The sequence below is a fragment of the Monodelphis domestica genome, chromosome 6, assembly GCF_027887165.1.
Source record: "Monodelphis domestica isolate mMonDom1 chromosome 6, mMonDom1.pri, whole genome shotgun sequence".
Classification (NCBI taxonomy): Eukaryota; Metazoa; Chordata; class Mammalia; order Didelphimorphia; family Didelphidae; genus Monodelphis; species Monodelphis domestica.
Window position 1 is genome coordinate 63,194,786 of NC_077232.1, and position 26,512 is coordinate 63,221,297.

Below are 26,512 nucleotides of genomic sequence, written 5' to 3' on the forward strand. Positions count from 1 at the left end.
AGGTCCCTTGACCTATTTGAGCCTCACTTCTTTTATTTGTGAAACGGGGAAATAGTATTCCTAGTTCCTATCTCCTAAGGAGTTGGTTGTGAGGATGAAATGAGATAAGATCCATAAAGACATTTTATAAACCTTAAAGTGCCAAATAAATGTCCACTTTAAGTATTATTGTTCTTGTCATCATCATCACCATCAGGTAGTGAATAGAGGGTGGCCCTTGGAGGCTGGAGGATCTGGATTTGAATCCTGCTTTAGGGAGTTAGTACCTGTGCCCTTGGGTAAGCCACTTCAGTTTTTTCACCTGTAAAAAGGGGGCTCACAATCGTGCCTGTGGCACTTAGTCTATAGAGTCGTGGAGCTCAACTGCAACGAGCTAAGTTATGTAAAGTGCTTTGCAAACTTTGAAGCGCTGTATACGTGCTCGCTATGACCACTATGACAATGGCAGCTGTAGAAACATCAGCTGTGGTTATGATCAATGGTTTCTATTCATGAAACATTTAAACATGCCCTGTGTGCTGGGATCGCCCTCCTCCAGTCCTCTGTGCTTCTGTGCAGGACATGAGGACCGCACTGACATGGGATGACTGTGCCCACGCCTTAGGGGCGGCCCTTTCCCCTCCCCACAAGGAACAATTGGGAATTCTCTGGGTGCTGCTCTGGAGCAAGAAGCCTGAACTAAGGAAAGTGAAGAAAGGAATAGCCAAGAGGGAAAGCATTAGGATTGTACTGCCAGCCTGGGGCTGAGGATCTGGGTAGTGGCGGATGTCGTCAGCATCCTTGATGAGCATCCCTGATAATTAGCCCAACCTTGTGATGCCTTAATTGCAGAGAAATGCATCTCTCTCTGCTCTCTTTTCCTCCCCTTCAATTTTAGGCTCCAACATGTCTGTCCATGAAGCTTCTCCTTTCTTTTCTCCCTTTTCTTATCTGCATCTTGAGGGGTCTCTGCTGGGTGAGGTGGGATGGAATAACAAGAAGAAAGGAACCGGGGAGGGAGGAAATGAGGAAGAGGGAGAGAGGAGGAGGGGAGGAAGGGAATGGGAGCAGAAGAGTTTGGGGGAAGGGAGAGAGAACCTATGCACTCATTCACATGCTTTTGCTTTTCCTCGCAGCAGGAAGTACATACAGCAAGGGCCAGAGAAAGCCTAGCTATTTGAAAGGACAGTAATGTAAAATAAGTCCTGTTAGTTCCCCTGATCAGAATCTTGTAACCCCTAAATTGAGTGAGTCTGCGATGGCACAATCTTGGAATGTGAGAGCTGAAAGGGACCTTGGAGATAGAGCATCCAGCCTAATCTCCCCTTTTTAGGGATAAGGAGAAGCAGCGATATTGGAGGTGAAGTGACCAGCGGGACTCTTGATGGTAGGAAGCACCACAGCGAGACTAGAACCCAGGTCTTCTGACTGACAAAACCCAAGTCCTTTCTATAGGTTGGAGAGGTCCCAGCAGCCAGCCTCATGCCTTCTGGGGTCTGGAGGCCCCCGGGCAGAAATCCAGGCTTTAGAATCTGTGCTTGGCCCTCTGTGGGATCTGGCCCAGGTGTGGTTGGCTCTTGGGGTCTCAGTCCATCCCCTGCTACAGATGCCGAGGCAGTACAGCATGTGCCTGGCTTCCCGTGACTCCGGGAAGCACAGCCTCCACGTCACTGGCATGTGATGTGGATGTGATGGCCACATGCACTGGTGCCTGGCAGCTCCCCCAGTTGCCTTGGGTGCTGACCCTCCCTTTTGCGTTCCTCTGTCCTGGTACGCTGCACTGCCGTGTTCCAGCCCTCTGGGTACCAGCTTTGTCCTTGGCTGGGACAGGGAGGATTTTCTGTCCTAAGGGAAGGCTTTTGCCTCACACCCCCAGACTGTTTTCCCTCCCTTAAACACATAGAACCATAGAATGTCCAAAGCAGAAGGGACCCAGGATAGAATGATAGACTCAAGAGACAGGTTTGACCCTGGCTCCTCCACTTTGGGTAAAGTCATGTATCTTTTGGGGTCTTGGTTTCTTTGTTCATAAAATCCAGAAGTTAATGTCCCTTCCAGTTCTGAAGGTCTCTGATTTCTGTCCACAAGTCAATCCCTTTATTTCACAAACAAGGAAACTGAGTCCTGGAGAGGCTGTGATTTCTCCAGGGTGGCACAACTTGTAGAAGTATGACTGAGCAATGAGGACTTTTGGAGTGGTGGAGTCAGGGTGTGTGTGGGGAAGTGGGCATTGATACCAAGGGGTGGAACCAGAGGAGGTGCAGAGGGCACAGCCCTCCAGAAAGATGGACTAAGGGAAGGTCCAGCGGTATAGGCAGCCCAAATCAGAATTCATCAGTGGCTGCCACCCTCTGGGCCACCAGGAGCTTCTCAAAAGGCCTTTGTTCCCCTTGATAGAAACTCATGAGCCCAGCGGGTCCAGAAGCCCAGCCTGCTTTTGTGAGCTGTCCATTGTCCCATGTTCTCTATGGGGGGTAGTTATTGGAGCCGAGGAAGCAGGAAATCTGACCACTGTCAGGGGAGGAAGGGGAGGGATCACTTCTTTTCCTTTGGGACCCTTCTCTCCCTTCCCTTCCTTTTTAAGACAACCACTCGAATGTCTGTTTCAGGCACTTTTTGCTTGCCAAGCCTCTGTCCGGCTCCTGATGAGCTGTGGTTTGGCAGCAGGTTAGTGTACAGGGCTTGGAGCAGGCACGGGGGCCTTCTGCAGGAAGAGAGCCAGAGACTGTCCGCAAGATCTGATGTCCACGTGGTCACTTCCCCTGAAAGGCCGAGCCCTCTCCTGTCCTCTCTCCTCCAGTCTCCCAGAGTTTAGGCTGACCCTTTTCTCCTGTGCCACCAGTGATGAGTCTGGAGGTGGTGGGGTGCTGGGGGGTGGGGGTAAGGTGGCTCTTTCCTCAGCTAAAGGGATACATCTAGGCTCCTTCACTAAGTGCTTGGTGGAGTGAGGGGTCCAGCCACGAGCTGCCCCAGACCCTGATTGTTTCTGGAGAGATGTAGAGTCAGGAGTTTTACCTTGACAAAGTTGGATTTACCTGCTAAAGCGTGATCCTGCTTTCCCTTGGCAACCTCTCCATCCCTTTTCTGTCTCTCTCTGCCTCTTGACTCTCTCCTCCCCTCCCTGGCCTATTTCTCCTCAGGTCCTCTTCTCTGAACTTCTTCCTTATTCAAAAATTTCAGAATTCTCCTTCTCCCCTCTTCCTCCTCTCTGCCCTTCCTCTTCCTCCCTCCCTCCACTCTGCCTTTTGCTTCTGTTCCTTCCTCCTCCTTTATTCTCCCTGAGTAACCTGCAGAATAATGATCTTCTCTCTGTCCTCCGAATCCCTGTCTGTTCCCCCTCCTCCCTTTCCCCCTCCGTCCATCTCCTTTTCTTCTCAATGACACGCAGAATAGTGATGCTTTGATTCTCCATTTCTGTCCTCCCTTCCCCCTTTTCTCCTCAGTAACCTACTGAATGGTGATCTTTGTCTTCTCCTATCCCTCCGCCCGCCATTTATTCTTCCCTCTTCCCTCGCCCTTCCCCATCACACTTCAAGCATTGCCTCCCTCCTCAAGATCCCTCTTGCTTGCATCCCCATGACTGGTTGGTTGAGTCTCTGGCCTGTGATCCTGCCTTTATAGATCAGGTCTTTGGATCTTTCTCTCCACTCCGTCTGCTTGTGTCCAAGGGCATCAGCAATGTGTGTAGCCAGTGTTTGTAGTTTATGAAATTCTTTCAAGTTGTCCTTCTATATTTGGCTCGGAGCAGCAGGGGAGAAGCCAACCCGCCATCATTGAGTGAATACACTCTATTTTTAGCTGCCTTGCGTGTTTCCTTTTGGAGAAATGGGCTCTTTGAGCCTTCTGTGATTTCCACCTTCCCCCCACCCAGTCCCAAAGTAGAAAGCTGGTGGCTTTGTGTCCTTCCGGGTGGGTCATTTTTGTCAGGCTTTAATTATTCCTCTCTCTATCTGATTAAGCCAGAGGTGAAACTCTAAAACTCATTTAAATGAGCATTTAAATCCACACTTGTAGCTTCCTTGCTTGCAATTAAGCCACATTCAAGGAACATTACATTAGAATTATTGGAGACCTTGAAAGGTCCCTTGGCAAGGAGAGGTTCAAGGGACATGCACCATTGGTAAAGCTCTGTGCTGAGGGGCCATGTTTAAAGCTTCAATGTTCCCCCTCTGCGTCTGGAGGCTGGCTGGCTCTTGAAGGGCTCCTGGCCATGAGTGGTATTGCTCCTTGTCATAAGACCTGCTATTTCCAAGGCTTGGGAGTTGGTGTGTTTAGTGACCCATCTGGGCATCCAGGAGAGGACCGAAACTCTCTAGGTTAGCTTTTCCGCCTTCTTGTGCCAGGAACCCTCATGTTGGGGCTCTAAGCAAGTGCCCTCAAACCCGGCAAAGATCAGTGTGTCTGTCCCTCAGCATTAGGCTTACAAAGACAGGGAGGAAACTTGGAGAGGGTAATAATAAAAATGCCGCTTGGAATTCATGGAGGGCCTCTTCTGGAAGGCAGCACAGTGTGTTAGAAGGAATGTTCATCTGGAGAGTCAGAAGACCTGAGTTTGAGTTCTAGTTCTTATAAATACTTATCTGTAGGGACTTGGGGCAAGTGATTTCCTTGCTCTGTGCCTCAGTTTCCTCCTCTGTGAAATGAGGATACTCTTGAACTCACAGGTTATTGTCATCAAAATGCTTTGTAAACCTTTGGAATATTTCCCTCACAAACTTCAGTTTTTCTATCTGAAAAATGAGAGAGATACTCAATGACCCTTAATCCAGCTGGTGGCAAAGTGGATAGAGCTCTGGACCTGGAGTCAGGAAGTCCGAGTTCAAATCTGGCCCCAATTACTTAATAGTTGTGTTATTTAACTTCTCTATCAGGTTCAGTTTGCTCAATTCGTTTTTTTTTTTTTAATTTAAAAATTTTTTTTACCTAGAATATTTTTCCATGGTTACATGATTCATGATCCTTGTCCCCCTCCCCCCTCCCAAAGTGGCCAAGCAGTCCTACTGGGTTAGACATGTATCATTGTTCAAAACATGTTTCCATGTTATTCATATTTGCAGTAGAGTGATCCTTAAACATCAAAACCCAAATCACATCCCGATCACACTATGTGGTCAATCATATATTTTTCTTCTGGGTTTCCGCTCCCACAGTTCTTTCTCTGGATGTGGATAACATCTTTCTCATAAGTCCCTCCAAATTGTCCTGTGTCATTGCATTGCTGCTAGTAGAGAAGTCCATTACATTCGATTGTACCACAGTGTATCAGTCTCTGTGTACAATGTTTTCCTGGCTCTTCTCCTTTCACTCTGCATCATTTCCTGGAGGTCTTTCCAGTTCCCATGGAATTCCTCAACTTTATTATTCCTTTGAGCACAATAGTATTCCATCACCAACATATACCACAATTTGTTCAGCCATTCCCCAATTGAAGGGCATCCCATCCCCTCATTTTCCATTTTTTTGCCATCACAAAGAGCCCAGCTATGAATATTCTTGTACAAGTCTTTTTCTTTATTATCTCTTTGGGGTACAAACCCAGCAGTGCTATGGCTGGATCAAAGGGCAGACAGTCTTTTAAAGTTCTTTGTGTCTTTTTAAAAAATTTTTTATCCTTTTTCATATCAATTCCAAGGCAGAAGAGCAATAAGGGTTGGACAGTTGGGGTTAAGTGACTTGCCTGAAATCACACAGCCTGAAAGTGATTGAGGCCTAATTTGAACTCAGGACCTCCTGACTCCAGGCCAGGCTCTCTATCTACTGAGCCACCTAACTCTACTCAGCTCTTTAAAATGAGTATAATATAGTACCCACCTTGCAAGATTGCCGTGAGGATCAAATGAGATAGTGCGTGTGTGTGTATTTTTTTAATCAAATGATTGATTGACCTTTATCAGACAAAACAATTGGTTGGTTAATTGTTGACTAAACATTTCATTTCTTTTCAAAGACCATTATGGAGATATGATATTAATTAACATGATATTAATTTTTTTTTGCAAAGTCCTCATAAAAGATAAAAAGGTTTGGATTTCTTTTATGTGAAGTACAAGTTAAAAATGCAATATGAGATAATATTTGTAAAAAGCTCTTTACTGGATGCCTGACATATAGTAGGAGCTTTATAAATGCTTATTCCCTTCCCCTTCCACTATGACTCTGAAATTCCGTGTGCATGACAGCTCCCACAGATAGAACGTGGACCCTCTTGCTCCCAGGGTTGTGGAGTGGCCTTTAAACCAACGTTTCCTCTAATGAGGCTTTTATTGATTTTTCGCCCTTCACCTCATGGTGAGGTTTCTGTGGAGAGGAAGTCTGAGGGGGCCAGGGATGAGAAGGGAGACTCCTAAAGGAGAGGAGGAGAGCCAAAGGGGAAATAGAAGGGAAGAAAACATTGTCTGTGATGTGGGGGAAGAGGGGATTTAGGAGGAGACTCCAGGAATTGATTCACTTAGAGGGAAAACCAATTTGAGATAAAGACCACTCTAAGAACCTCATAAACATTGACTGTTCTCTGTGCTGTCACCTGAAGCCAAAGAAATGGGCACTAAGGAAAAAAATGTGTGAGGGGTCCCCTGAGTCATATGGGGGCATGCCTTTGCATCCCTCTGAGCCCCACAGGCCGAAGAATTGTCCAAAGACTCGGTGGCCATGGATGGCAGAACTGGCTAGTCACTGATAGGCTGCTGGGCTTCTTGCTTTTAAGGGGGAGGTTGTTGGAGAATCCTTCTGGGGTTTTCCAACCCGGGTTTCTCTGAGAAGGGGTTTGCATGGTCCTTACTTTGTGACTGTAATTTTGAGCTATCAACTTTCAGTCTTTCCCTCTTTTTGTTTTTGTTTTTGTTTTCCTCTAGCCAAACAATCCTGTCTGGAAACTTAAAAACTGAATGGTTAAAAATGTTCCCAATTCATGATATAAATGTTTTTTTTTTCTCATTAGACCCATAGAATGCCAAAGCTGAGAGGTATACTAGAACATAGAATTCCAGAGCCAAGGGGGACCTCAAAAAAACCTTTAGTACAAGAGTTTTTTACCTTTTTTGTGCCATTGGATGCCCTCCATCCCTACCTCCTTTGGCAGTCAGGGGAAGCCTATGACACCATCTCAGAATAACTTTAAAAATAATAATGGAGGGGCAACTGGGTAGTTCCATGGATTTGAGAGCCAGGCCTAGAGATGGGAGGTCCTAGGTTCAAATCTGGCCTCAGACACTTACCAGCTGTGTGACCCTGGGCAAGTCACTTGACCCCCATTGCCTAGCCCTTACCGCTCTTTTGCCTTGGAACCAATACACAGTATCAATTCTAAGATGGAAGGTAAGGGTTTATACAATAAAAAATAAAAAGTAAAAAAATAATAATGGAAGGAAATGCTTGATTTTTTTCTCAGACCTAAAGACCAACACATTTACAAATCATCCAATCCTAGACGGAAGGGAGGACCTCCTCTGTCTCCTCTTCTGTTCCTTCCTGGGGTTGAGCAGTATACAGATCTATCTATTGATGTTCCCTTCTAGAATTCTTTCTCTAAGGGCCTTCCCCAAACCTCTAAAGTTCACGGCTGGCTTAAGTCTGCCTGGGGAATTTCTGTATGAGAAGTAGAAGGTCCCTTCTCTTACTTTAAAAGCCCGTCCTCCCCTGGTGGGACAAGGACTTGTTCCCAAGAGACACGTGAGCTGAGGGTGGCTGTGCTGGTGGAGTCCAGGCCAGGAGGTGCCCTGCCTAGGGTGCCCTGCCTAGGGTGCCCTGCCTTTCTAAGTGGCCTTGTGCATGTGAGTCTTCTCCACTACCTTGGCTCTTATTGGCCCTGCAGGAATAAAAGAGACTTTAAACCAACAGTTGGTTTTATCTTGCCACAAGTTTATTATGCTTTAGCAAGCCAAGAGTTGGTTACTCTGCAGTAGTTGTTTTGGGCCTTCAGCCAACCTGACCACCATCTTCCCCTGTGCCTGAGATGGTTCCCCCCACATTTCTGTGCGGCTCAACCTTGGCTGAGTTGGGAAAAAAAGAAGCCCGATGGAATTATCCCAACTGCCATAAACACTGGCTTTGGGGCCCTCCGAGAATTGAGAGTGACTAGTGGCCCATGGGCTGCATGGGGGTAGCTTTCACCACTAAACCCCATCTTTCCCTGCCATATCCTCTCCTCATCCTAACTCCAAGGTCTCTGAGAGCATTCTTCCTTAAATTGTTTTCCTCCCTACCCTTGTTCCCGAAGGGTGAGCACTGTGGCCTGGGCTTCTCTCTGATCCATCAATAGTGACATCAAGGTGCCAACCTTGGAGCCTGGGTCACATCCTGTGCTAGACATTGGCTATGTGACTGTGGTCAAGTCTCTTAATGTCTCTTTGCCTCAGTTTACCCAAGTATAAAATGAAGAGGGTGGACAAAATGGTCCCTTCCAGCTCTAAATCCATGATCTTATTGGATGTTTGCTAAGTGCCAGGTACAGAGGATGCAAAGACAGATATGAAATCATCTTTGGTCTCAAGGAACTTCCATTCTTCAATGGCTGGCTGAGTGATGGAGAGGAAAGTGCACTGGGTGTAGAGGCAGAAGGTCTCAGGAACCCTCCTGGATTCAAGTTTTGACTCTGCCAGTAGTAATAATAAGAGAGTTCACGTTTGTAAAGCCCCATAAGATGGGCATGGAGGTTGTATAATTTACACCGTATATTTCACAGAGTTGGGGCAAGGGAAGTTTTTTCGGTAAACCTTAGAGTACCATAAATTTTTATATTAGTACAGTCATTTTTGTTCATTTCTTTGTACCCTCCTTCCCTGTGAATGCTACAGCTGATGATGATGTTTCTCTTTCTCACCTTCTTTTCCTCCTCCTCTCATCCCATCTCCCTTTTTCTCTTTCCATGTCCCTTCCTCTCTCCCTTCCTCTCTCTCTCCCCCCATCTCTGCCTGTCTCTGTCTCTCTACCCCCTCCTTTTCTCCTCCCTCTCTTTCCATCTCTCCCTCTACCCTTCCTTTCTCCTGACAGGCCAATCTCTGCTTCGTCGATATTGACAACCATTTCATTGAGCTGCCTGAGGACCTTCCTCAGTTTCCCAACAAGCTAGAGTTTGTTCAGGAGATTTCTGAGATTCTCATGGCCTTTGGGATTCCTCCTGAGGGGAACTTGCACTGCAGTGAGAGCGCCTCCAAACTGAAGAGCCTCAGGGCCTGTGACATTGCCTCTGACAAACGGAATGGGAACATTGCCAGCTCCCCTCTGCATACCTATGAACTCCTCAAGGAGAATGAGACCATCGCCAGGCTGCAAGCTCTGGTCCAAAGGACTGGGGTGAGCTTGGAAAAGGTGAGCCCAATGCCAGTGTTATGGAGAAAGCTTAAGGTAAAGTCAAAATCCTGGCTTGTTCCTCTGTTTCCATAGGTGGGGGAACCTAACCCTGATTTTTTGTCTTTTTAAAATTTTTTTTCAGTTATCCCAAATCTCTTGTTTCCCTTTTTCTTCTCCCCATTGGGGAAAAAAGGAAAGAACAAATTTTTTGTAATAAATATGAACTAGTGGGGAATGTCAAACAGAACAAGATCTTACATTGGCTTTGTCCAAAAAACATTCACCTCATTTTGCACCTTACGTCCTTCACTTCCCTGCCAGAAGGTGGGTAGCAGGCTTCATCATTGTTCTTCAGAAATGGTTGTTTTTCAAGTTTGAGAGCTATTTGTCTTTAAAATGTTGTTTATTGTATAAGTTGTTTCTTTGGTTCTGCTCTCTTCACCCTGCACCAGTTCCTAAAAGTCTTTCCATGTTTCTCTGAAAAGGTTACTCCCATCATTTTCCAAAGGCATAGTAATATTCTGTCACATCTTTATAGCCATCATTTGTTCAGGCATTCCCCAAGGGATTTCTCTACTTTGGATGTTTGACAAGACCCAGTTGAAGGCATTTGGCAATCTCACCTTATGGGTGGACTCTAGGTATAGAAGGAGTCATACATTTTCAGTTACTATCAATCACTTGATTTGTTTTGATCGACTGGCCATATTTGTTAGAAGGGAGAATCCAGTGCAGGGAGAAAGAAAAAAGACAAAGTCATTAGGCAGTGATAGTGATCTTCTTTTTTTTAAAGGGATCAATTAAACATTTTTTCAAAGGTGACCAGCAGCCAGAATTGCTGGAATACTGTTCATGATTCTAAGTAGCCATAGTGATGCTTAAAGATTGTCAGGTGCTCCAGGCAATAATCTTTGTTCTAGGAAAGCCATCTGAGTTTCTTCAGCTCTTGTTAGGGGCTGAGTACAGCACAGGCAGGATGCCTGGAACTACTTCATACTCCTGGGTGGGCCTCTTCTCTCCTGAACCTTTTAGAGTTCCAACAGGCTTGATTTGGTTTGGATCTGGGTGAAGAAGATGGATTTTTGCTCTTGCCTGAGGCAAAAATCAATTCTTAACCATAGTGACCTTAATATTTTGTATGGTAGAAATGTTTATTGATACCTTCTGAGTTTTTCATTTTTCTGTTTTACAAAAGGTGTCTGGGAATTAAAGTGCCATTGGGAAGTTGTCTTGTTTTGTTTCGTTTTTAATGGCAGCCAACAGGAGACAAGTTGGGCATATTCTTCCCCTTTGGAGCTGTGGTTTCTTCACCTTTAAATGAGGGAGTTTGCCTCAGTTTGAGGCAGATGATGTCATTGCTTCAGGAGTTCTGAATTTGGTCTATGGTACTGCCCATATGAGGTCCTTCCTTTAAAAATGTTTAAAAAATGATTTATCACATCATCTTACAATATATACTCCTCTCTCCCCTATGAGAGTCTTCTCTTATAACAAGGAAGTACAGTTAAACAAATTAAACCAGCACATTAATTATGTCTGACAACACACATCTCATCATTTTGTTCCTGGGACCCACCCCCTCCCTACTTAAGAATAGGGAACTATTCCTTATCATTAGGTCTCTGGAGTCAAGATTGGTTAATTCACTGAATCCATTGATCTGAGATCTCTCATCTTTTGGGTTAATTTCCTGTACATTTTGGTAATCATTGTTGTGTGATTATTCTCTTATTTCATTTTGAGTCAGTTTAAGATTATTAGATCACAGGGCTTGAACCAAGAGACCCCAGAGGTTTTCTGGTGCTTCTCCCTTTCTGTCCTATCATACCCACCATTTTTAAAAATATATAAATGAGGAAACTAAGGCTCAGGAAAGTTAATTGACTTGCCCAAGAATATATCAAAAGTAATTAGCAGGGATTTGAAATAGTAAGACTTGAAACCAGGATCCTGACTCTAAAATCCAGGACTTTTTTCTATTCATCACCCAGGGTTTGAGTTTAGATTGGCTTTGCTCTGAGTAGAAGAGAATTTCTTCTCCTCCCTTTTGGGAAGAGTTAGTCATTAGAGTGTGAATCACTGGACTGAACAGACTCATCATTGCTTATGACTCCATATTTAGCCCCTACATCCCTGTTCTGTTTTCTCCTTCTACTAACAAGTCTTGCTTTCCTGGGCTTTGTGTTGGGGGTGCTCAGTAGGGCTACTGGCCACCTGATTACATTTAGGAGTCACAAAAAGGATCTCTTCTCATTTTGGGAAGGAGAGGAAAAAGGGAATTCTTTTTCTAGTTATTGTTTCATTGCCACAGCTGGATATGCGTGAAGAGAGCAGCAGCAATAAGGATCTCAAAGTTCAGTGTGAAGAAGAGGAGCTCAGGGTTTACCAGTTGAACATCCAGATCCGGGAAGTCTTTGCCAACCGTTTCACCCAGATGTTCGCCGACTATGAAGTGTTTGTCATTCAGCCCAGCCAGGATAAGGAGTCCTGGTTCACTAACCGAGAACAGATGCAGAACTTCGATAAAGTGAGTGCCCAAAGCATCCAGAGGTGTCATGGCATCTTTTCTAGTGGGCCAATAGAGTCTGGTGAAGGAAGGAGGGGGACGCTTCTGACTTAGGGATAACTCGAAGGTATGCCAGTGGTCTAATAGCTCTTTTAAGACTTAGTGGTTAGAGAACCGGGCCTGGAGTCAAGAAGATTCATCTTGCTGGATGACCCTGGGCAAATCACCCAACCCTGTTTGCCTCAGTTTCCTTATCTGTAAAATGAGCTGGGGAAGGAAATGGCAACCCACTTTAGTATCTTTACTAAGGAAACCCAGGAAATTTCCTTATATTGTGGTGAGGGAGATAACAAGTACATGTACATGTACAGAGAGAGCATCAATATAAAAGTAATAAATACACAGATGTGTAAATCTGCACATAGAAGCATACAAGTAGCTAAATGCCAGGGAGTTGGGAAGGAGGGCACATAACAAAGGGCTTCATGCAGAAGATGGTGCCTGTCCCAAGTCTTAGAGGAAGGGTGGGCTTTGTGGGGCAGAGGTGGGGTGGGAGGACTTTCCAACATGAGGGATGACCAGCACAGAAGCGCAGAGGTGGGAGATGGACAGGCTTAGCAGAGGAGTTTGTATGTGATCCCAGAGGGGCATCGCAGGGTCTGATCTTATGGCAGCAGTTGGTAGGGTGGACTGGAGTGGAGATGGAGACAGAGAGACCATCCAGGAGGCTGTCAGGATAATCTAGGGGAGAGGTAATGAGGTCTGAACTGTAGCCTCCTTCTCTTTTTCCCATTGAGGAGTTAGTGTAGGCTGTCCAGTTAGGAGGTTTGGTTTCCTCGTGGCTGATCTGGCCAACTATGAACACCATGTTTAATGTTTAAAAGTTCTCTCCTGGTCCTTGTTTCTCTGGTTTTAGATGTCTAAACAAGCAGGCACTTTTCACTGATCTATAAGATTGAGTCCATGGGATGTGTAAGGTGTTTTTATTAAGTATGGAACCAAAAGGATCAAGTCTGCTCTTTGATGGGCAGATTTGAAGCCCAGTGAAAGCTGTGATAAAGGATGGAAAGGTTTACACTTTTCAGTTCATGCATGAAAGTGTGCAAGAACTGAAAAGTGTAAACCTTTCCATCCTTTATCACAAAGTCTAGGTGGCCAGTCCTCTTGTATGAAATGACCTTGTCTCCTTTGCTGTGGCTGCTCATGGCTAAAGTGCTGTCTCCGTTTCTCCCTCCCCCATCTTGTTCCCTTTTTTGGGGGGTCCCATAGGCCTCTTTTTTATCAGACCAACCTGAGCCCTACCTGCCCTTCCTCTCAAGATTCCTGGAGACTCAGATGTTTGCATCCTTTGTCGACAATAAGATCATGTGCCATGACGACGATGACAAAGACCCTATTCTGAGGGTGTTTGATGCTCGAGTGGACAAAATCAGGTTATTGAACGTGAGGACGCCTACCCTGCGAACATCCATGTACCAGAAGTGCACTACGGTGGATGAAGCAGGTGAGATGCTCCCCCTAGAGATGGGACTCCATCTGGCTCAGCTCTACCCTGCAACGAGCCAGCGAGGGTGCAGTTCAGTTGGGAGAGGCTCCGCGTCCCAAGAGAATTCCTGGTTTCCTTGTCACATCCCCTTTGTGCATTGTCAGGCACTCTTTCCTCACCCTTCAGCTCCTATTCCTGGTCTTCCATTGAGATGGCAGTTCTCTACAAAGGCCTGAGGAAATGTAACCTGGGGGAGCTGACTGTCTCTAATGCTTTGGAAGGATGTCAGGATTCAGATTCCCAACGATGTGCTGAGGCTGACTCATCAGCAGCCCTGACAGTTTTTTATAAGCTGTATAGACATCTTTGGTGTGTCTGGTAGAGCGTGTTCAGGGATCAAAAACACTCGTCTAATACCCTGATGAATGTGAGCAACTAGGATCATAGACACAAACCCAGGAGGGCCTTAGGGGTCATCTAGCCACCACAAGAGGTTGTGACTTGTTCCGAATCCCCCAGGGAGGGACAGAACTTTGAGCCCTTGTCTGGCAACTTGGGCTTAAAATGTGAACAAACCAAATCATTTTCCAGACCTTTTGAAAAAAGTAGGGGTGGGCCATGGAGGCAGGTCTGGAATTGTGTCTGTGCTGCAGGGGATGTCCTATGGCCCACGCACATGCATGTATTCCCCCCTACCATATACACATACACCTGATCCATCTCGAAAATCAACAGTAGGAAAAGGTTAGCGTTGTTAGGGAGCACCATCTTCTGGTGTGGCTTTTCTTTCTGGGAGCCCCTTTCCTAGGATGCTGTGATTTAGTTTTGTAGCTTTTGAGATCCTTTCTGGAAGATGTTCCAAATGCCTCACCCGTTTGATTTTGTTCTTGTCACTGTCTCCTGCAGAGAAGGCGATTGAGCTGAGGCTGGCGAAGATTGACCACACGGCTATTCATCCCCACTTATTGGACATGAAGATCGGGCAGGGGAAGTATGAGCCAGGATTCTTCCCCAAATTGCAGGCTGACGTGCTCTCCACTGGGCCAGTCAGCAACAAGTGAGTAAGCCCAGAGGCTCTCCAAGCTGAGCATGCTGGAAATTAAGGATTGTGTACGCTGGGGAGGATTGGCGAAGGGATTGGGTGTATGGCACCATGACTTTGAGTTTCCTGAAGGTCTCTATGTTGGTAAACCAAAGATAAGGAAGGCTCATTCCTCTGACACGGCAAAGAAAAAGAACAGAATCAGTGAATTGGAAATCTGAATTTTTGGATAACTTTATTACAATATAATTGATTTTCTTGGTTATCCTCTATATTTTGCCATATGCATGCAAAAACATTATTTCAAGAAGGGATCCATGAGCTTTAACCAGATTACAGAGATGCCCATGACTCTTTCTAGAACGTTGGCCATCCTTGTCCTCACTCATTAGGACAAGGATTCCAAGCCCCTGTTGGACCATAAAAACAGACAAAAATAGGCTTAGAATTCCTTGGCAGAATTGCTGTACTCTGCCCAGGATGCTTATGGCCTGAGTTATGCCATTTGTTTCAGTGGTTGGAAGTGGAAAGGGGCTGGGAGAAAATCTTTTCAGGATTCTGGGTGATCTTGATTCAGTTATCAGTGGAGGTGGCATCTGCCTCTCCTCAGAGACATCCCCTCGTTCAGTCCTTGGTCTCAGACTACTCTTCTTCCAGAGCAGTTGATGCCCTTGGTGATGTGTGTAGCCCCAATATCACCTCCCTATCCCAGCCCCAGCAGCCCTCCAGGCCAGCCTGTGGGCTTCTCACTACCTCACTCCAGAAAACACTCTTCTTGTTTGTGGCAGGTGGACAAAGAGGAATGCACCTGCCCAGTGGAGGCGGAAGGATAGACAGAAGCAGCACACAGAGCACCTACGCCTAGATAATGACCAGAGGGAGGTGAGAGCCACAAGGGAAGGGTGGGGAAGGACTGCCCATGCCACCAGTGACCTCTCGTCTGCCCTCCTCCTTCAGTGTTCATGGTTTTCCTAGAGCTTTAATGTTTGCAGAGTATTTTGCTATGAAGTAAATGGGAAAAAATGCCTTATCCCTATTTTACAGATAAGGAAAATAAGATTGAGAAAATTGAGAGGGCTTAACCCATGATGTTGTTGCTAATATGTGGTAGAGTTGGGACCAAGGCCTTTTTGTAGTCAAAGTTCAGTCTGTAGAGCTGGAAGGGAATCGAGAACCCATCTAGTCCCACTTGGATCTGTTGTTGAAGGAATAAACCGAGTAGTGATTCCATGTTGCATTCAGTGATAAGATTTATTAGAAACGGTTTTTATTAGACATCAACCAGCTGTTTGAAGGATGACTGCTTTACAGAGAGACTTTTCTCCATCAACCAAGTTTCCTCAAAAATCTAGATCTAATAACTATGAAAATCCTCTACAAAGGACTTTATGTTAGTGTTCTTCATTCATGTTAAAACTTAGGAATAGTTTGTTAGAAAAGGAAAACAAATCAAAATTATGTTTTGTGGTACTTCTTTAGAATATGGCCTTATTTATTATTAGTTAATATCAACATATTATATTATTAACATCATTACAAGTACTACCATTTATTATTATTTTTTATATTTTTACTTATTATTAGTAGGCTTTAAGGACTTCCAGAATGAAGGAAAATTAACATAAGTCACAGAGAATCGAAATAATAATACTTTCATTAGGATAAACTAAATTATAATTGTATATTTATACAAAATACATCTACACACAGAAGTGGCAGTTTCTTCTGATATTTTATAGTGTATGCTATGATTTGCACATGTGTTATTTTGTTTTGATTATAAATTTAGAGGCTTAGGTACTCTCTAGTTAATTTTTTTTTACAATTTATTGCTTAATTTCAGTCTCTCTTTCAATTGGAGACTCTGATATTTTGCTTCCACACTGTACAAAGCCCACCCACTAGAATACCCTGACAAATGGTATTTTGTCTGAAGACATGGAGTGTGGGGGACCCCACCATCTTCTGAGGTGCTTCATTCCATTTTGGGTACCTCTAATTGTTAATAAGTTTTTCCTTCTCTCAAGCCTAGGTTTGCTTCATTGCATCTTGTTCCTGGTTTTGTGCTTTAGGAACAAGAAGAACCCATCTAATCCCTCTTCCATATGTCAGTCTTCAAGTAATTCAGGAGAACTGTTATGCTTTCCTCCCCCACTCCAAGTATCTTCTTCCTCAGGCTTTAGTCTTCATTCTTCATAACCTTATGGTATTGTGTTGAGACCCTTCATCATCCTGTTTACCTTCTTCTGGGTGCTCTTTAGTTTGCTAATGACCTTTTTAACATGTGATGTCAGAATCCAACATAGTACTCTAGATGGGTCCTGAGCAGGACACCTGGTCCTGGGTACAAGTCTCTAAAGGAAGCCCAAGATTGTTTTAACTTTCTTGGTTGGTTTTTATCTTGAGAGGTAGCTCAGTGTAGTGGATGGAAAACCAGTCTTGGATGTTCTGGACAAGTTCTTTGGGAGTCAGGAAGACATGAATTCTTTTCTTTGTTGACTAAACTGTTAGTTATTCCATGTAGCTTTATGGCATTTGCAAATATAGTAAGCATTCTGTGACTTTATTTAAGATAGACCTTGTTAAAAATGTTTGGCAGCATAGAACCAAGCATGATCCTTGTGCCCTTTCACTAGAGATCTCCTTCCAAGTTGACTGCAAACAATGAATGAATGTCTCCTCTTCAGGTTTGTCCAGCCGGTCTATCTTTTAGACTATTGATGGCAAACCTTTTAGAGACCAAGTGCTCCAAATGCAGCCCTTACCCCACATTTGAGCTGCTCCCTTACCTCAGACAGGGGAGGGAGGGAGAGCTTCTATTGGGTTGCTGGGCAGAGTGGGCGATAGGAGAAATGTCCTCAGTTAAGGTGGAGAAGGGGAGGGGAGTGGCCCCCTCCGGCACACATGCCATAGGTTTGCCAACACAGTTCTACTGTATCCCCTCAGAACAACATAAGAGATATTGTTAAATACTTTGCTTAATTCTAGGTAAACTCTATCAACATTTTCTATAAACCATTTTATTAATACTGTCAAAATAGGAATGAGCTTAATTGTAGCCTGTCTTTTTTTTTAACTTATTGATGCCTTCTGTTTTAACATCATAGTTCTAATTCCCTTATTCAATGAGCTCAAATTTGAAAAAAAAAAAGAAAAAAGTGTTATGTAAAGTTAGCCAGTATATTGGCAATGTCTTACTGTGGCCACAACATTTTCCCCTGCCTCTTCAGTGAAATGATCCATATTTGTTTCTCATCTTTTCTCTGGGGTCCAGTTGGATAATTGTAATTGAATGACATTCAACTTGATTTTACCATTTATATTTATTTATGTCATCGTAGTCATTGAGAATGTTGTTCTGATTCTGATAATTTCCTTCTATATCAGTTTAGACAAATCTTTTCATTATGTTCTTGTACACCAGTTTCCACGGCCACCTGATAGTCTGTTCTTGATGAAGCCATTTGTGAAAATCACTACTTTGTCTATATGGTAACTCACCCGTGAGAGGCCTTCCTTCCTTCCCCCTCCCTCCCTCACTCCTTTCCTCCCTCCCTCCCTTCCTTCCTTCCATCAGATAATGGTTGTTCCTTAGAAGATGTCTTTATCTCTGGCAGGGCCTTTCTCCTCCTACCTTCATCTTTTTTTTTCTGGGCCGTGTCTTTTTGCTTCTTTGATGGTCACTTCCAAGAAGTGTGTCAGGATCCTGATTCAGGAAACAGGCCTCTCTAGATAATTCAATTCAGAACAGATAGATCTTGGTTAGAAACTTGTATGTAGTACAGAAAAATCTGTTTTAGAAGAGAGAATCAGGAATAAATATTCCACTTTTGTCAGATCATGCTTTTGGGAAGTCAGGAATGGAAACATTTATGGCATAGTGTTATAGTCCATCAAGATTATTTTTCATGAATCTGGTTAAAAGAAACATGTAATTGATACTTGGTATTTTCTTAGCCTGTTGGAATAAAGTTATAGGTAGTCAATATAAATATACATATATGCACATATATGCATATTTTTTGGAGGGGGTGGGTCTTTTCCTTTGATTTATAGGTGTGGGGAACTCCTAATATGAAAATTCCCTTCACCAATGCCAATCTATAACTTTTTTGTAATTTAGTCTTAGGGAAGGGGAATAAACATTTATTAAGTATCTACTATGTGCTAGGCATTCTGCTAAGTTATTTATCTTATTTAATTAGATAATTTCCTGGGTCACTGAGAAATTATTCAGTCCACATATGAAAGAATCAGGACTTAAACTCAGGTCTTCCTGACTACAGAGATAGCCCTCTCTCTACCCCTCCACCATGCTAGGGGTTGTCAACATGACAATAAATAAAAATAAGCATTTGTGAAGCCTTGGACCATATATTTCCTGGTAATTGAATAAGACCAATTGAGTTTTGTGGTGTGTAGAAAGAGACCTGGCCAACCAGCCATAGATATGGGGTTCTAGTCTCAGTCTTGCCATTTGCTTGCTATGTGATGGGGTTAGGGATGGGGGCAGAGTTAAGTCTATTTCTTTGTGCCCCAGTTTCCCCATCTATAAAGGAGGAGAGAGCTAGGCTAAATTAATGCCAAAGTCTCTGAATGAAAAATATTTTTAAAATTTGTCTAGATAGTTGAAGATAAAATTCCAAAAGTTCTGATCATCAACTAACTAGCTTTGTGATACTGGGCATTTTAATTTCTAGATTTAATTTTCTTTTTCTGTAGTAGTACCAGACTTGGAGTCAGGAAGACCTGATTTCAAATCCTGCCTCAGACACTCATTAGCTTATTTATTATTATTATTATTATTATTATTATTGACCCTGGGCTAGTTGGTTAACCTATTTTCATCTCAGTTTGTTCATTTGTAAAATGAGGATAATAGCACCAATCTCACAGGATTGTTGTGAGAGTTAAAAGAGATGATGATTGTAAGTCCTGTCACATTGTTAGTTATTAAAACAGAAAATTTGGATGAGATCATCTTTCATTTTTTGAATTTATAATTTATTTATAATTTGAATTTATAATTGTCATAGCTTAGTTCCTTGCCTCCCCTCCATCTCCTCTGGCCTTGAACAAGTTATTTCCTCTTTGAGGGGTTTTAGTTGCTTCATCTATAAATGTGGGAGATGTGTGTGCCCCCTAAGGTACCTTTCCGTAATCGGTTTTTATGATTCAGAGTCAAAAATGATCAAAAATGACTCTAGTATGTCCAGCCAAGTGACTGGGTGGATGGTAATACCATTAATGGTTCAATCCTTTAGTGTAGATGAAAAAATAGACTTTCTTTTCTTTTTTTTTTAAATTGTTTCATGGTGTTAAAGCAATAGAGACTGAAAAGTTAGCTGCCCTCCCAGGTTGGACTCTGTGGGCTTCTCTCTCTCTCTGTCACTCTGGTACAAATTATTCTCTCACATGGCTTAAGGCTTCATCATTGTGATCCTTCTAACCTTCCTAGCCATAGGATATTTTTCTGTCCCAAAGCTTTGGGTGCTGTGCAGAGTGGAGTCAACGTGAGGATTCTTTGTCTGCAGCTGGTGCCCTTGACATGGTCAGTGGAGAGAAGCAGAGACTGCACAGAATCTTGCAGAACAGGGACCTAGATGTATTTGTTAATGGATTGGCAAAGGTCTGTGTGGTAGAACTTGAATAGAATTGAAGAAGTTGGTAATCACCTGGAGACGAAGCTCCTGAAACTTCTTGAATTCCATCCATCTGATGTATGACTAAGTTTACTGTTCCTAATCCTATATCTTTTCCCTTCCCTCCTCCCTCACCCAGAATGTCTACATCTCAGCCAATTTTTTCTCCCCCACCCCCAGTAATGAAGTGGCTGGGGTTCACAGAAGTGTTTCAAGGGACACTGAAAGATTCTGACAGTTTTGAGCTTTTAGGACTGGTGGACGGCTTTGTCTTTTGCAAAATAGAGGCATAGTATTTCTACATTCTGGAAGGATTTGCCCTAATTTATCTATACTGTAGTGTCTGATTCCTCTTGGAAATTTCTTTTTAAAAATGAATTATTCATCTTAACACAGAGCTCCTCCTAGCACAATGAGAGCATTGAGAAAGACAGAGACAGCCAAGGGGAGAGAGAGACAGAGAGAGAGAAAGAGGAAAAGAAGAGAGAGACAGAGACAGAGAGGGAGAAGGAGAAAAAGGAGAGGAAGAAAGAGAAGATATAGAGGAAGAGAAAAAAGAAATAGGTAGAGAGGGAGAAAGAAAAAGAAAAGAGAAAAAGAAAGAGAGGAAAAAGGAGAGAAGATAGAGAAAAAAGAAATAGAGAGGGAGAAAGAGAAAAAGGAGAGAAAGACAGACACAGAAAGGAAGAAGGAGAAAAGGAGATAGAGAGAAAGAGAAAAAAGAAATAGAGAGGGAGAAAAAGACAAAGGAGAGAGAAAAGCAGACACCCACACAGAGAGAGATTGATTAATCCCAACCTGGGCACACAAAAGACTGCTACACCTGAGAGATGTTTGGAGTTGAGTGAGGAGATATCAGAGTTAGAAAAGACTTAGTCTCTGCCCTTTTGAAATCTATAGCCTAGCAAGGGGATAAGACACACAAATGCAAATCACTGTTGATATACCTGGTTCCTAGACCTAGAACTGGAAGGGGCCTCAGTGGGCTTTTAGTCTGATCCTCTAATTTGATAGCTAGATGGCTCCAGGAGGTTGTGACTTGCCCAGGGTCTTGCAGATAGTAAGCAGTAGAGATGGGCTTTAACCTCGGGGCCTTTGACGTCGGGGCTAGTGTTCTTTCCACTGTGTTAATTGCCTCTGAAATATGTCAGGATAACAGGTTCTCTGTGAGGGCCATGTTGGGAAAGCAGGGGCCACAAGGGAAGGCTTCATGGAGGTGGTGGCAATGAACTTTGGCTTTAAGACTGGAAGGAAAAGGGGGCAGAGGGGCATTCCATCCCAAGCAAAGATATGAGCCTTGGAGGGACATGGCTGGTTGGAAGGGCAGGGAGTTGGGCAGCTTGGCTGAAGTGCAGTGGGATGAGTGGGTAGGTGGTACTACTGGTGGCAGATGGGAGTGAAGAGCCCTGAATAGCAGACTGGTCCCAAGTTGACAGGAGGGTGGCCTTGAGGCTTCTTAGCTGAGCAGTCCTTGACCCAATGGATCCTGTGACTAGCCTAACCCATTGGGGACCAGTGGAGGGTGGATGGGGGCTGGGGGCAGACTGGGGGCCTCTCAGTGGGAGGAGAGAGCAGCCTTGGCCGTCATGCCTGGGAGGAGCAAGTCTTGTAAGGCACTGAGTTCTGCCACTCCTCCCTCCATCTCGGCTGGCACACTCATTTGTTTCAGGATTCTAGGTGAAATACAACCTTCCATGGACTCTGCAAGCTGCTTGTTAGATGATTTCAGACTTCTGCAGTTCTCTGAATTACTGGAAAATAGGCTCACTTATCCCATGCCAAAAGGGGCATCTTTAGCCCTTGCCCGCTTTCTCCCTCCTTGCCCGAGTCCTGGGGATGGGGGCATGCTGCCCTCTGCAGGTCATAGTTTGAACCGATGAAGCCGGGCTGGTCTTGACTTTGCTCCTGTGTCCTGTCCCCCCACAGAAGTACATCCAAGAAGCCAGGAACATGGGCAGCACCATCCGGCAGCCCAAGCTGTCCAACCTCTCCCCCTCGGTGATTGCACAGACCAACTGGAAGTTTGTGGAGGGCTTATTGAAGGAGTGTCGCAATAAGGTAAAGCCCAGGGTAGAGTGTGAACATCTGTGTGGCACTGGGTGGGGGGTTCTTTGCTGCCTGCCGTAGCTGGCCCTAGATGCTGTCTTCCCTGGTTGAGTTTAGGGAGAAAATTAAATTTGCACTGAGTTTGGGCAATATATATTAAGTGCCTACTATATGCAATGCCTGGGGAAACATAAATAAGACATCATTACCCCTGTCCTTAAGGAATCTTACTGTCTTACCTAGTACGGAGGTGAAACTCTAGTTTCTTGATTGGTGTCTAATTTGATCATGATTAAATTTCACTAATTTAATTTAATTAAATGAGCATCTATTAAACACCTGTTTTAATAGCTATCTAGGCAAAGACAAAATGCAAAGTAGTCCCTGCTCAAGAAGGATCCATTTCTGATATCAAGTAATCAGTGAGCCTTTATTTTCTGCACATACAAGTTAATTCAAGATCATTGGAGAGGAAGAGAGCACCAGCAGCTAGGAGAATAAGGAAAATATTCTCTTGGCATCTAAACTGAACCCTGAAGGACATGCCTGATGGGAAGATGGTGAGAAAAGAGGGCATTCCCAGTGTGGGGAGAAGCCTATGGAAAGACCCAGAGAGAGCAGGTTTGATGCTCAGTTTGGAGTGGGTCACTGGCTAGAACACGAATGCACGTGAAGGCATTAATGTGAAATAAGTCTGGGATTCAAGCTAGGCTGAACCCAGACTGGGAAGGATTTTTAAGTGCCAAAGTGAGACTCCAGTCTCCATGACTTTTCATCTTGGGTGGTTCTCATCTATCCAAATATTTCTATAAATTTTCCAAAGGAGAATCTATCCAGTATGCAGGAGACTTTTTTCTAGTTCTTCTTCTGGCTTGGCTTGAGATGATCAGTGTACAACCCATTCTGACCATCCAGTGTCTTTCATTTTCATGACATGACCTCTCCTTATTCATTCATTCATCCAAGAAACATTTGTTAAGCCCTATTTTTCTAGGCAATAACAAGCATTTATGAAGTCTCTATTCTTGTGATTTGCAAATATCTCCTTCCCTCCCCCTTCTCTGAAATGCATTTTTTTTTTTGTGTTCTAAAAGCATGATGGGAGGCACCTGGTGGCTCAGTGGATTGAAAGCCAGAACTAGAGACGGGAGGTCCTAGGTTCAAATCTAGCCTCAGACACTTCTAGCTGTGTGACCCTGGGCAAGTCACTTAACCCCCATTGCCTAGCTCTTATATAGGGGTCCATCCAGTGGCCCCTCTGAGGATCCAAGGTCCCTCTGCCCAGATGTGACATCATGGCCAGAATAAGGAGATGAGACACACTGTGCATTCAACCCACGTATTCAAGCATCACACACAGTGCTCTGCCATAGTGTCATGGTGCATTTATTATATAGGTTTTTTTGGTTCATACACACAATCAATTTTCTATGTATGTGACATTTTACAATTTGATTGGATATTATCAAATCACCTAAACAACACTCTTGTAATGTTACTACAACAAAGAACTCTGTGACTATTTACTAGGTTTCAACAACACTCTGTGATAGATATGATTAATGTGACTAAAGCCATTTGTGGGTTAGTACCCCTTGACCTGCTGAGAGGGTCATTGTGCTTTTGGTCAGCTTTCACTATCCATCATAATTGCTTGGGAGATGAACAACAAAACATCTTCGTATCTAAGTGTGAGGGCTTAAAGCAGACCAGTTTTGGGGTTTTCCTCAATTTACAAGTTCTGTTTTTCTTGTATTAATTTAAAGTAGCAATGCTGCTTGGCTTCTGTTCCAACAAATTCACTGGAGTGTGGTAACTGTAGGAAAAGATTCATGATAATACTCAAGCTTTTGACCGGTGTTTATTGTAGGGCCTTGGAGTATGTCTTATGCTTGAGAAAGGAGGGGTCATGGGCAGTAATCTTTGGACTTTAATTCTGTAATTGCAATCTTTTCAGGGTAATAACCTAGGGGGCTTAAAGTAGGGTATATATTTATTGATCCTATAAGTATTTGCTCTCATATTATTTCTCCTGTATTGGGGAGAGACTAGTAATCATAGCAAGTCCATTAGTGGGGAAAATTTGGGGAGAGAAGTCACAGAGGGGGATGGGGGGACTCATTCTGGGGTCTGCTTTGCTGACCTCCTTTCCTCAGACTGTGACCTTGTCAGCCAGTTGGGGTATAATGGCCTCTGGCACCCTTGCCCTTCTGTCTTAGAACCAATAAACAGTAGTGGTTCTAAGACTGAAAGTAAGGGTTAAAAAAATGAAATAAAATCATGATGACTATTTATGGTTGTGCCATAGGCAGTTTCTTGTCTTTAGTAGCTCAGTTTTGATTTTGGGCTTGGCCTTCTAGAATATGGGATAAGAAAAGAGGCTTTGGACAAATCTTGGGACTTGTTTATAAAACTTGCCTAAAATACTATTTTATTAGAATTTGTAATTCCACTCCATGATTATGTTGCTGCCTTTAAGACCTTAAATTAAAGTTATATGGAGGAATTATTTTTTTCTTTACAAAAACAATATAAAACTTAAAAAATTTTTGATTTATATAAATTCATTTAAAAGAATAATTTATATTTTTTTATTTATAAATAACATATTATATATAACATACATATATAAGTTGATGAAAAAAAATAGGCCCAAGGAGGCATAATGTGCAGCAGAAAGAATCTTCGTCTGTGAGTTAGGGTACCTTGGTGGCATCCTGGATCTGATGTTAGTAATCTTGGGAGGGGCACTTCCTTCTTTTGGGCCTCAGTTTCTTTGTCTCTCTGATGAAGGAGCTGGTCTAGAGAGGACTTCTGTGGTCTTTGCTTTCCTTAACATTTTTAGCTATCCCTTAGACTCAGAATGGAAAAGTTTTGCTCAATTATGTTAAAAAAAATACATCTTTGACCTGTTATAGTAAATTCTGTGCCACTGGAGGGTCTGTCAGACAATGACGAGGAAGATCAGGGTTGAAGAAGGCACAGGAGGTAGATAACAGCCTCAGAGAAGTTTAGGGATGGCCAAGGGAATTCTGTCCCTGGGTGGAGGGGTGAACTGAATGAGCTCTAACTCTTTCCAGCCTTGAAACCCTGATTTTCTATAATTCAAAGTTTCTTTAAGCCTTGAGGGGAATTTGTAGATTATAGAATGTTAGAGATTGATATTGGGGTGATAGTGGGGACCTGAGAGGTCACGTGATCCAGATACCTCATTTTCTAGAGGAGGACACTGGGACCTAGAGTGATTAAAATTTAGGAATATGGGGAGACTGAGGCAGGTAGAAATTAGTTTCTCTCTGCAAGGAGTATTATATTTTTTTAGAGGTTTATTAAGGGTTAAAGATGAAAGAAAATACAGAATAAGAAAAAACACGTGCCTAGGCCAGATAACCTCACATCACGGAAGAGACGCATCTGCTCCAAAACGGAAGTCCAAAAGAAGCGAGAGAGACCCAAAAACCTTTGCCACCAGCTTAAATCCTTCCTCGATCTCGGCCCACCTCAGAATTCCCGTGAGATTACAAAGCATCTTGGGGAAGTGGAACAAAGGCTTGTGGGGATTGTAGTCCTGTATTCGAGTCTATTTTTTACAAGAGACACCAGGGCAGGGAATCTACCCAAGATCAGCCAGTTAGTGGTGGAAGCAATACTGGAACCCATTTCTCTTGATGCCTGGCCCAAAGCTCTGTACTAATTGCCAGCAACCTTTCTCCTCACTCAGACTTTTTGGGAGATCATATTGCGCTTGTGGGGGTGCAGGCGCTGTCTGTGTCCCCCCCACTCGCAGGAATGCTAGAAGTAAGGGCCATTTCTGTGCACTTGCATTTTGCTGACTCTGATATTCTGTCACTTGCCTTATAGACCAAGAGGATGCTGGTTGAGAAGATGGGCCGAGAGGCTGTGGAGTTGGGGCATGGAGAAGTCAACATCACTGGGGTGGAGGAGAACACTTTGATCGCTAGCCTCTGTGATCTCCTGGAAAGGATCTGGAGCCATGGGCTGCAGGTCAAACAGGTAAAGAAGCAGCCTGTTTTTATATGGTTATAATTAAGGTGACTTTGAGAGCTGCCAAGTGCTTTGTGAGTGGCAAAGATTCTTACTAAGTGAGGGTGGATGGTCAGGGAAGGCTTCCTAGAAGAGATGGCATATGAGTTGGGCTTTTAAGGAAAAGGAGGATTTTCCAGAGAGGCAGCTTGATGCATTGGATAAAGGGCCAAGCTCAGACCTGGGTTCAAATTCTGTCTCCAGCCGTATGACTTTTGGCAAGTAACTTAACCTTCCACAGCTTATACTCTGCTGGCGCCATCTTTGAGAACTTAGTGGCCTCCATGCCCCTGCCAGGCAAGGAAGAAATATGGGGAGCGGGGAAGGGAAAGCTGTTGTTATCATTGATTACACCACTTCCTGGTCCACCCAGTGATTTCACATTCTCATTTGATCTCACCACATTTCTATGAAGTGACTCGTGTAAGTAAGTATTGCCTCTTTTTAAAAACAGGAGAAATGAGGCTTGGTTCTGGAGG

At 43.7% G+C, this 26,512-nt stretch overlaps 1 protein-coding gene across 3 annotated transcripts in view; it reads left to right on the forward strand.

The window, feature by feature from the left end:
- DENND5A (DENN domain containing 5A) overlaps positions 1–26,512 on the forward strand; it is a 100,742-nt gene that overhangs the window by 55,567 nt on the left and 18,663 nt on the right. For all 3 annotated transcript variants that reach the window (XM_001379248.4, XM_007497077.3, XM_056802105.1), the window contains 7 exons: positions 8,968–9,285; positions 11,579–11,794; positions 13,043–13,277; positions 14,166–14,316; positions 15,090–15,183; positions 21,870–22,001; positions 25,851–26,003. In XM_001379248.4, coding sequence (XP_001379285.1) covers positions 8,968–9,285; positions 11,579–11,794; positions 13,043–13,277; positions 14,166–14,316; positions 15,090–15,183; positions 21,870–22,001; positions 25,851–26,003 — 1,299 coding nt within the window. The remainder of the gene's footprint in view (positions 1–8,967; positions 9,286–11,578; positions 11,795–13,042; positions 13,278–14,165; positions 14,317–15,089; positions 15,184–21,869; positions 22,002–25,850; positions 26,004–26,512) is intronic.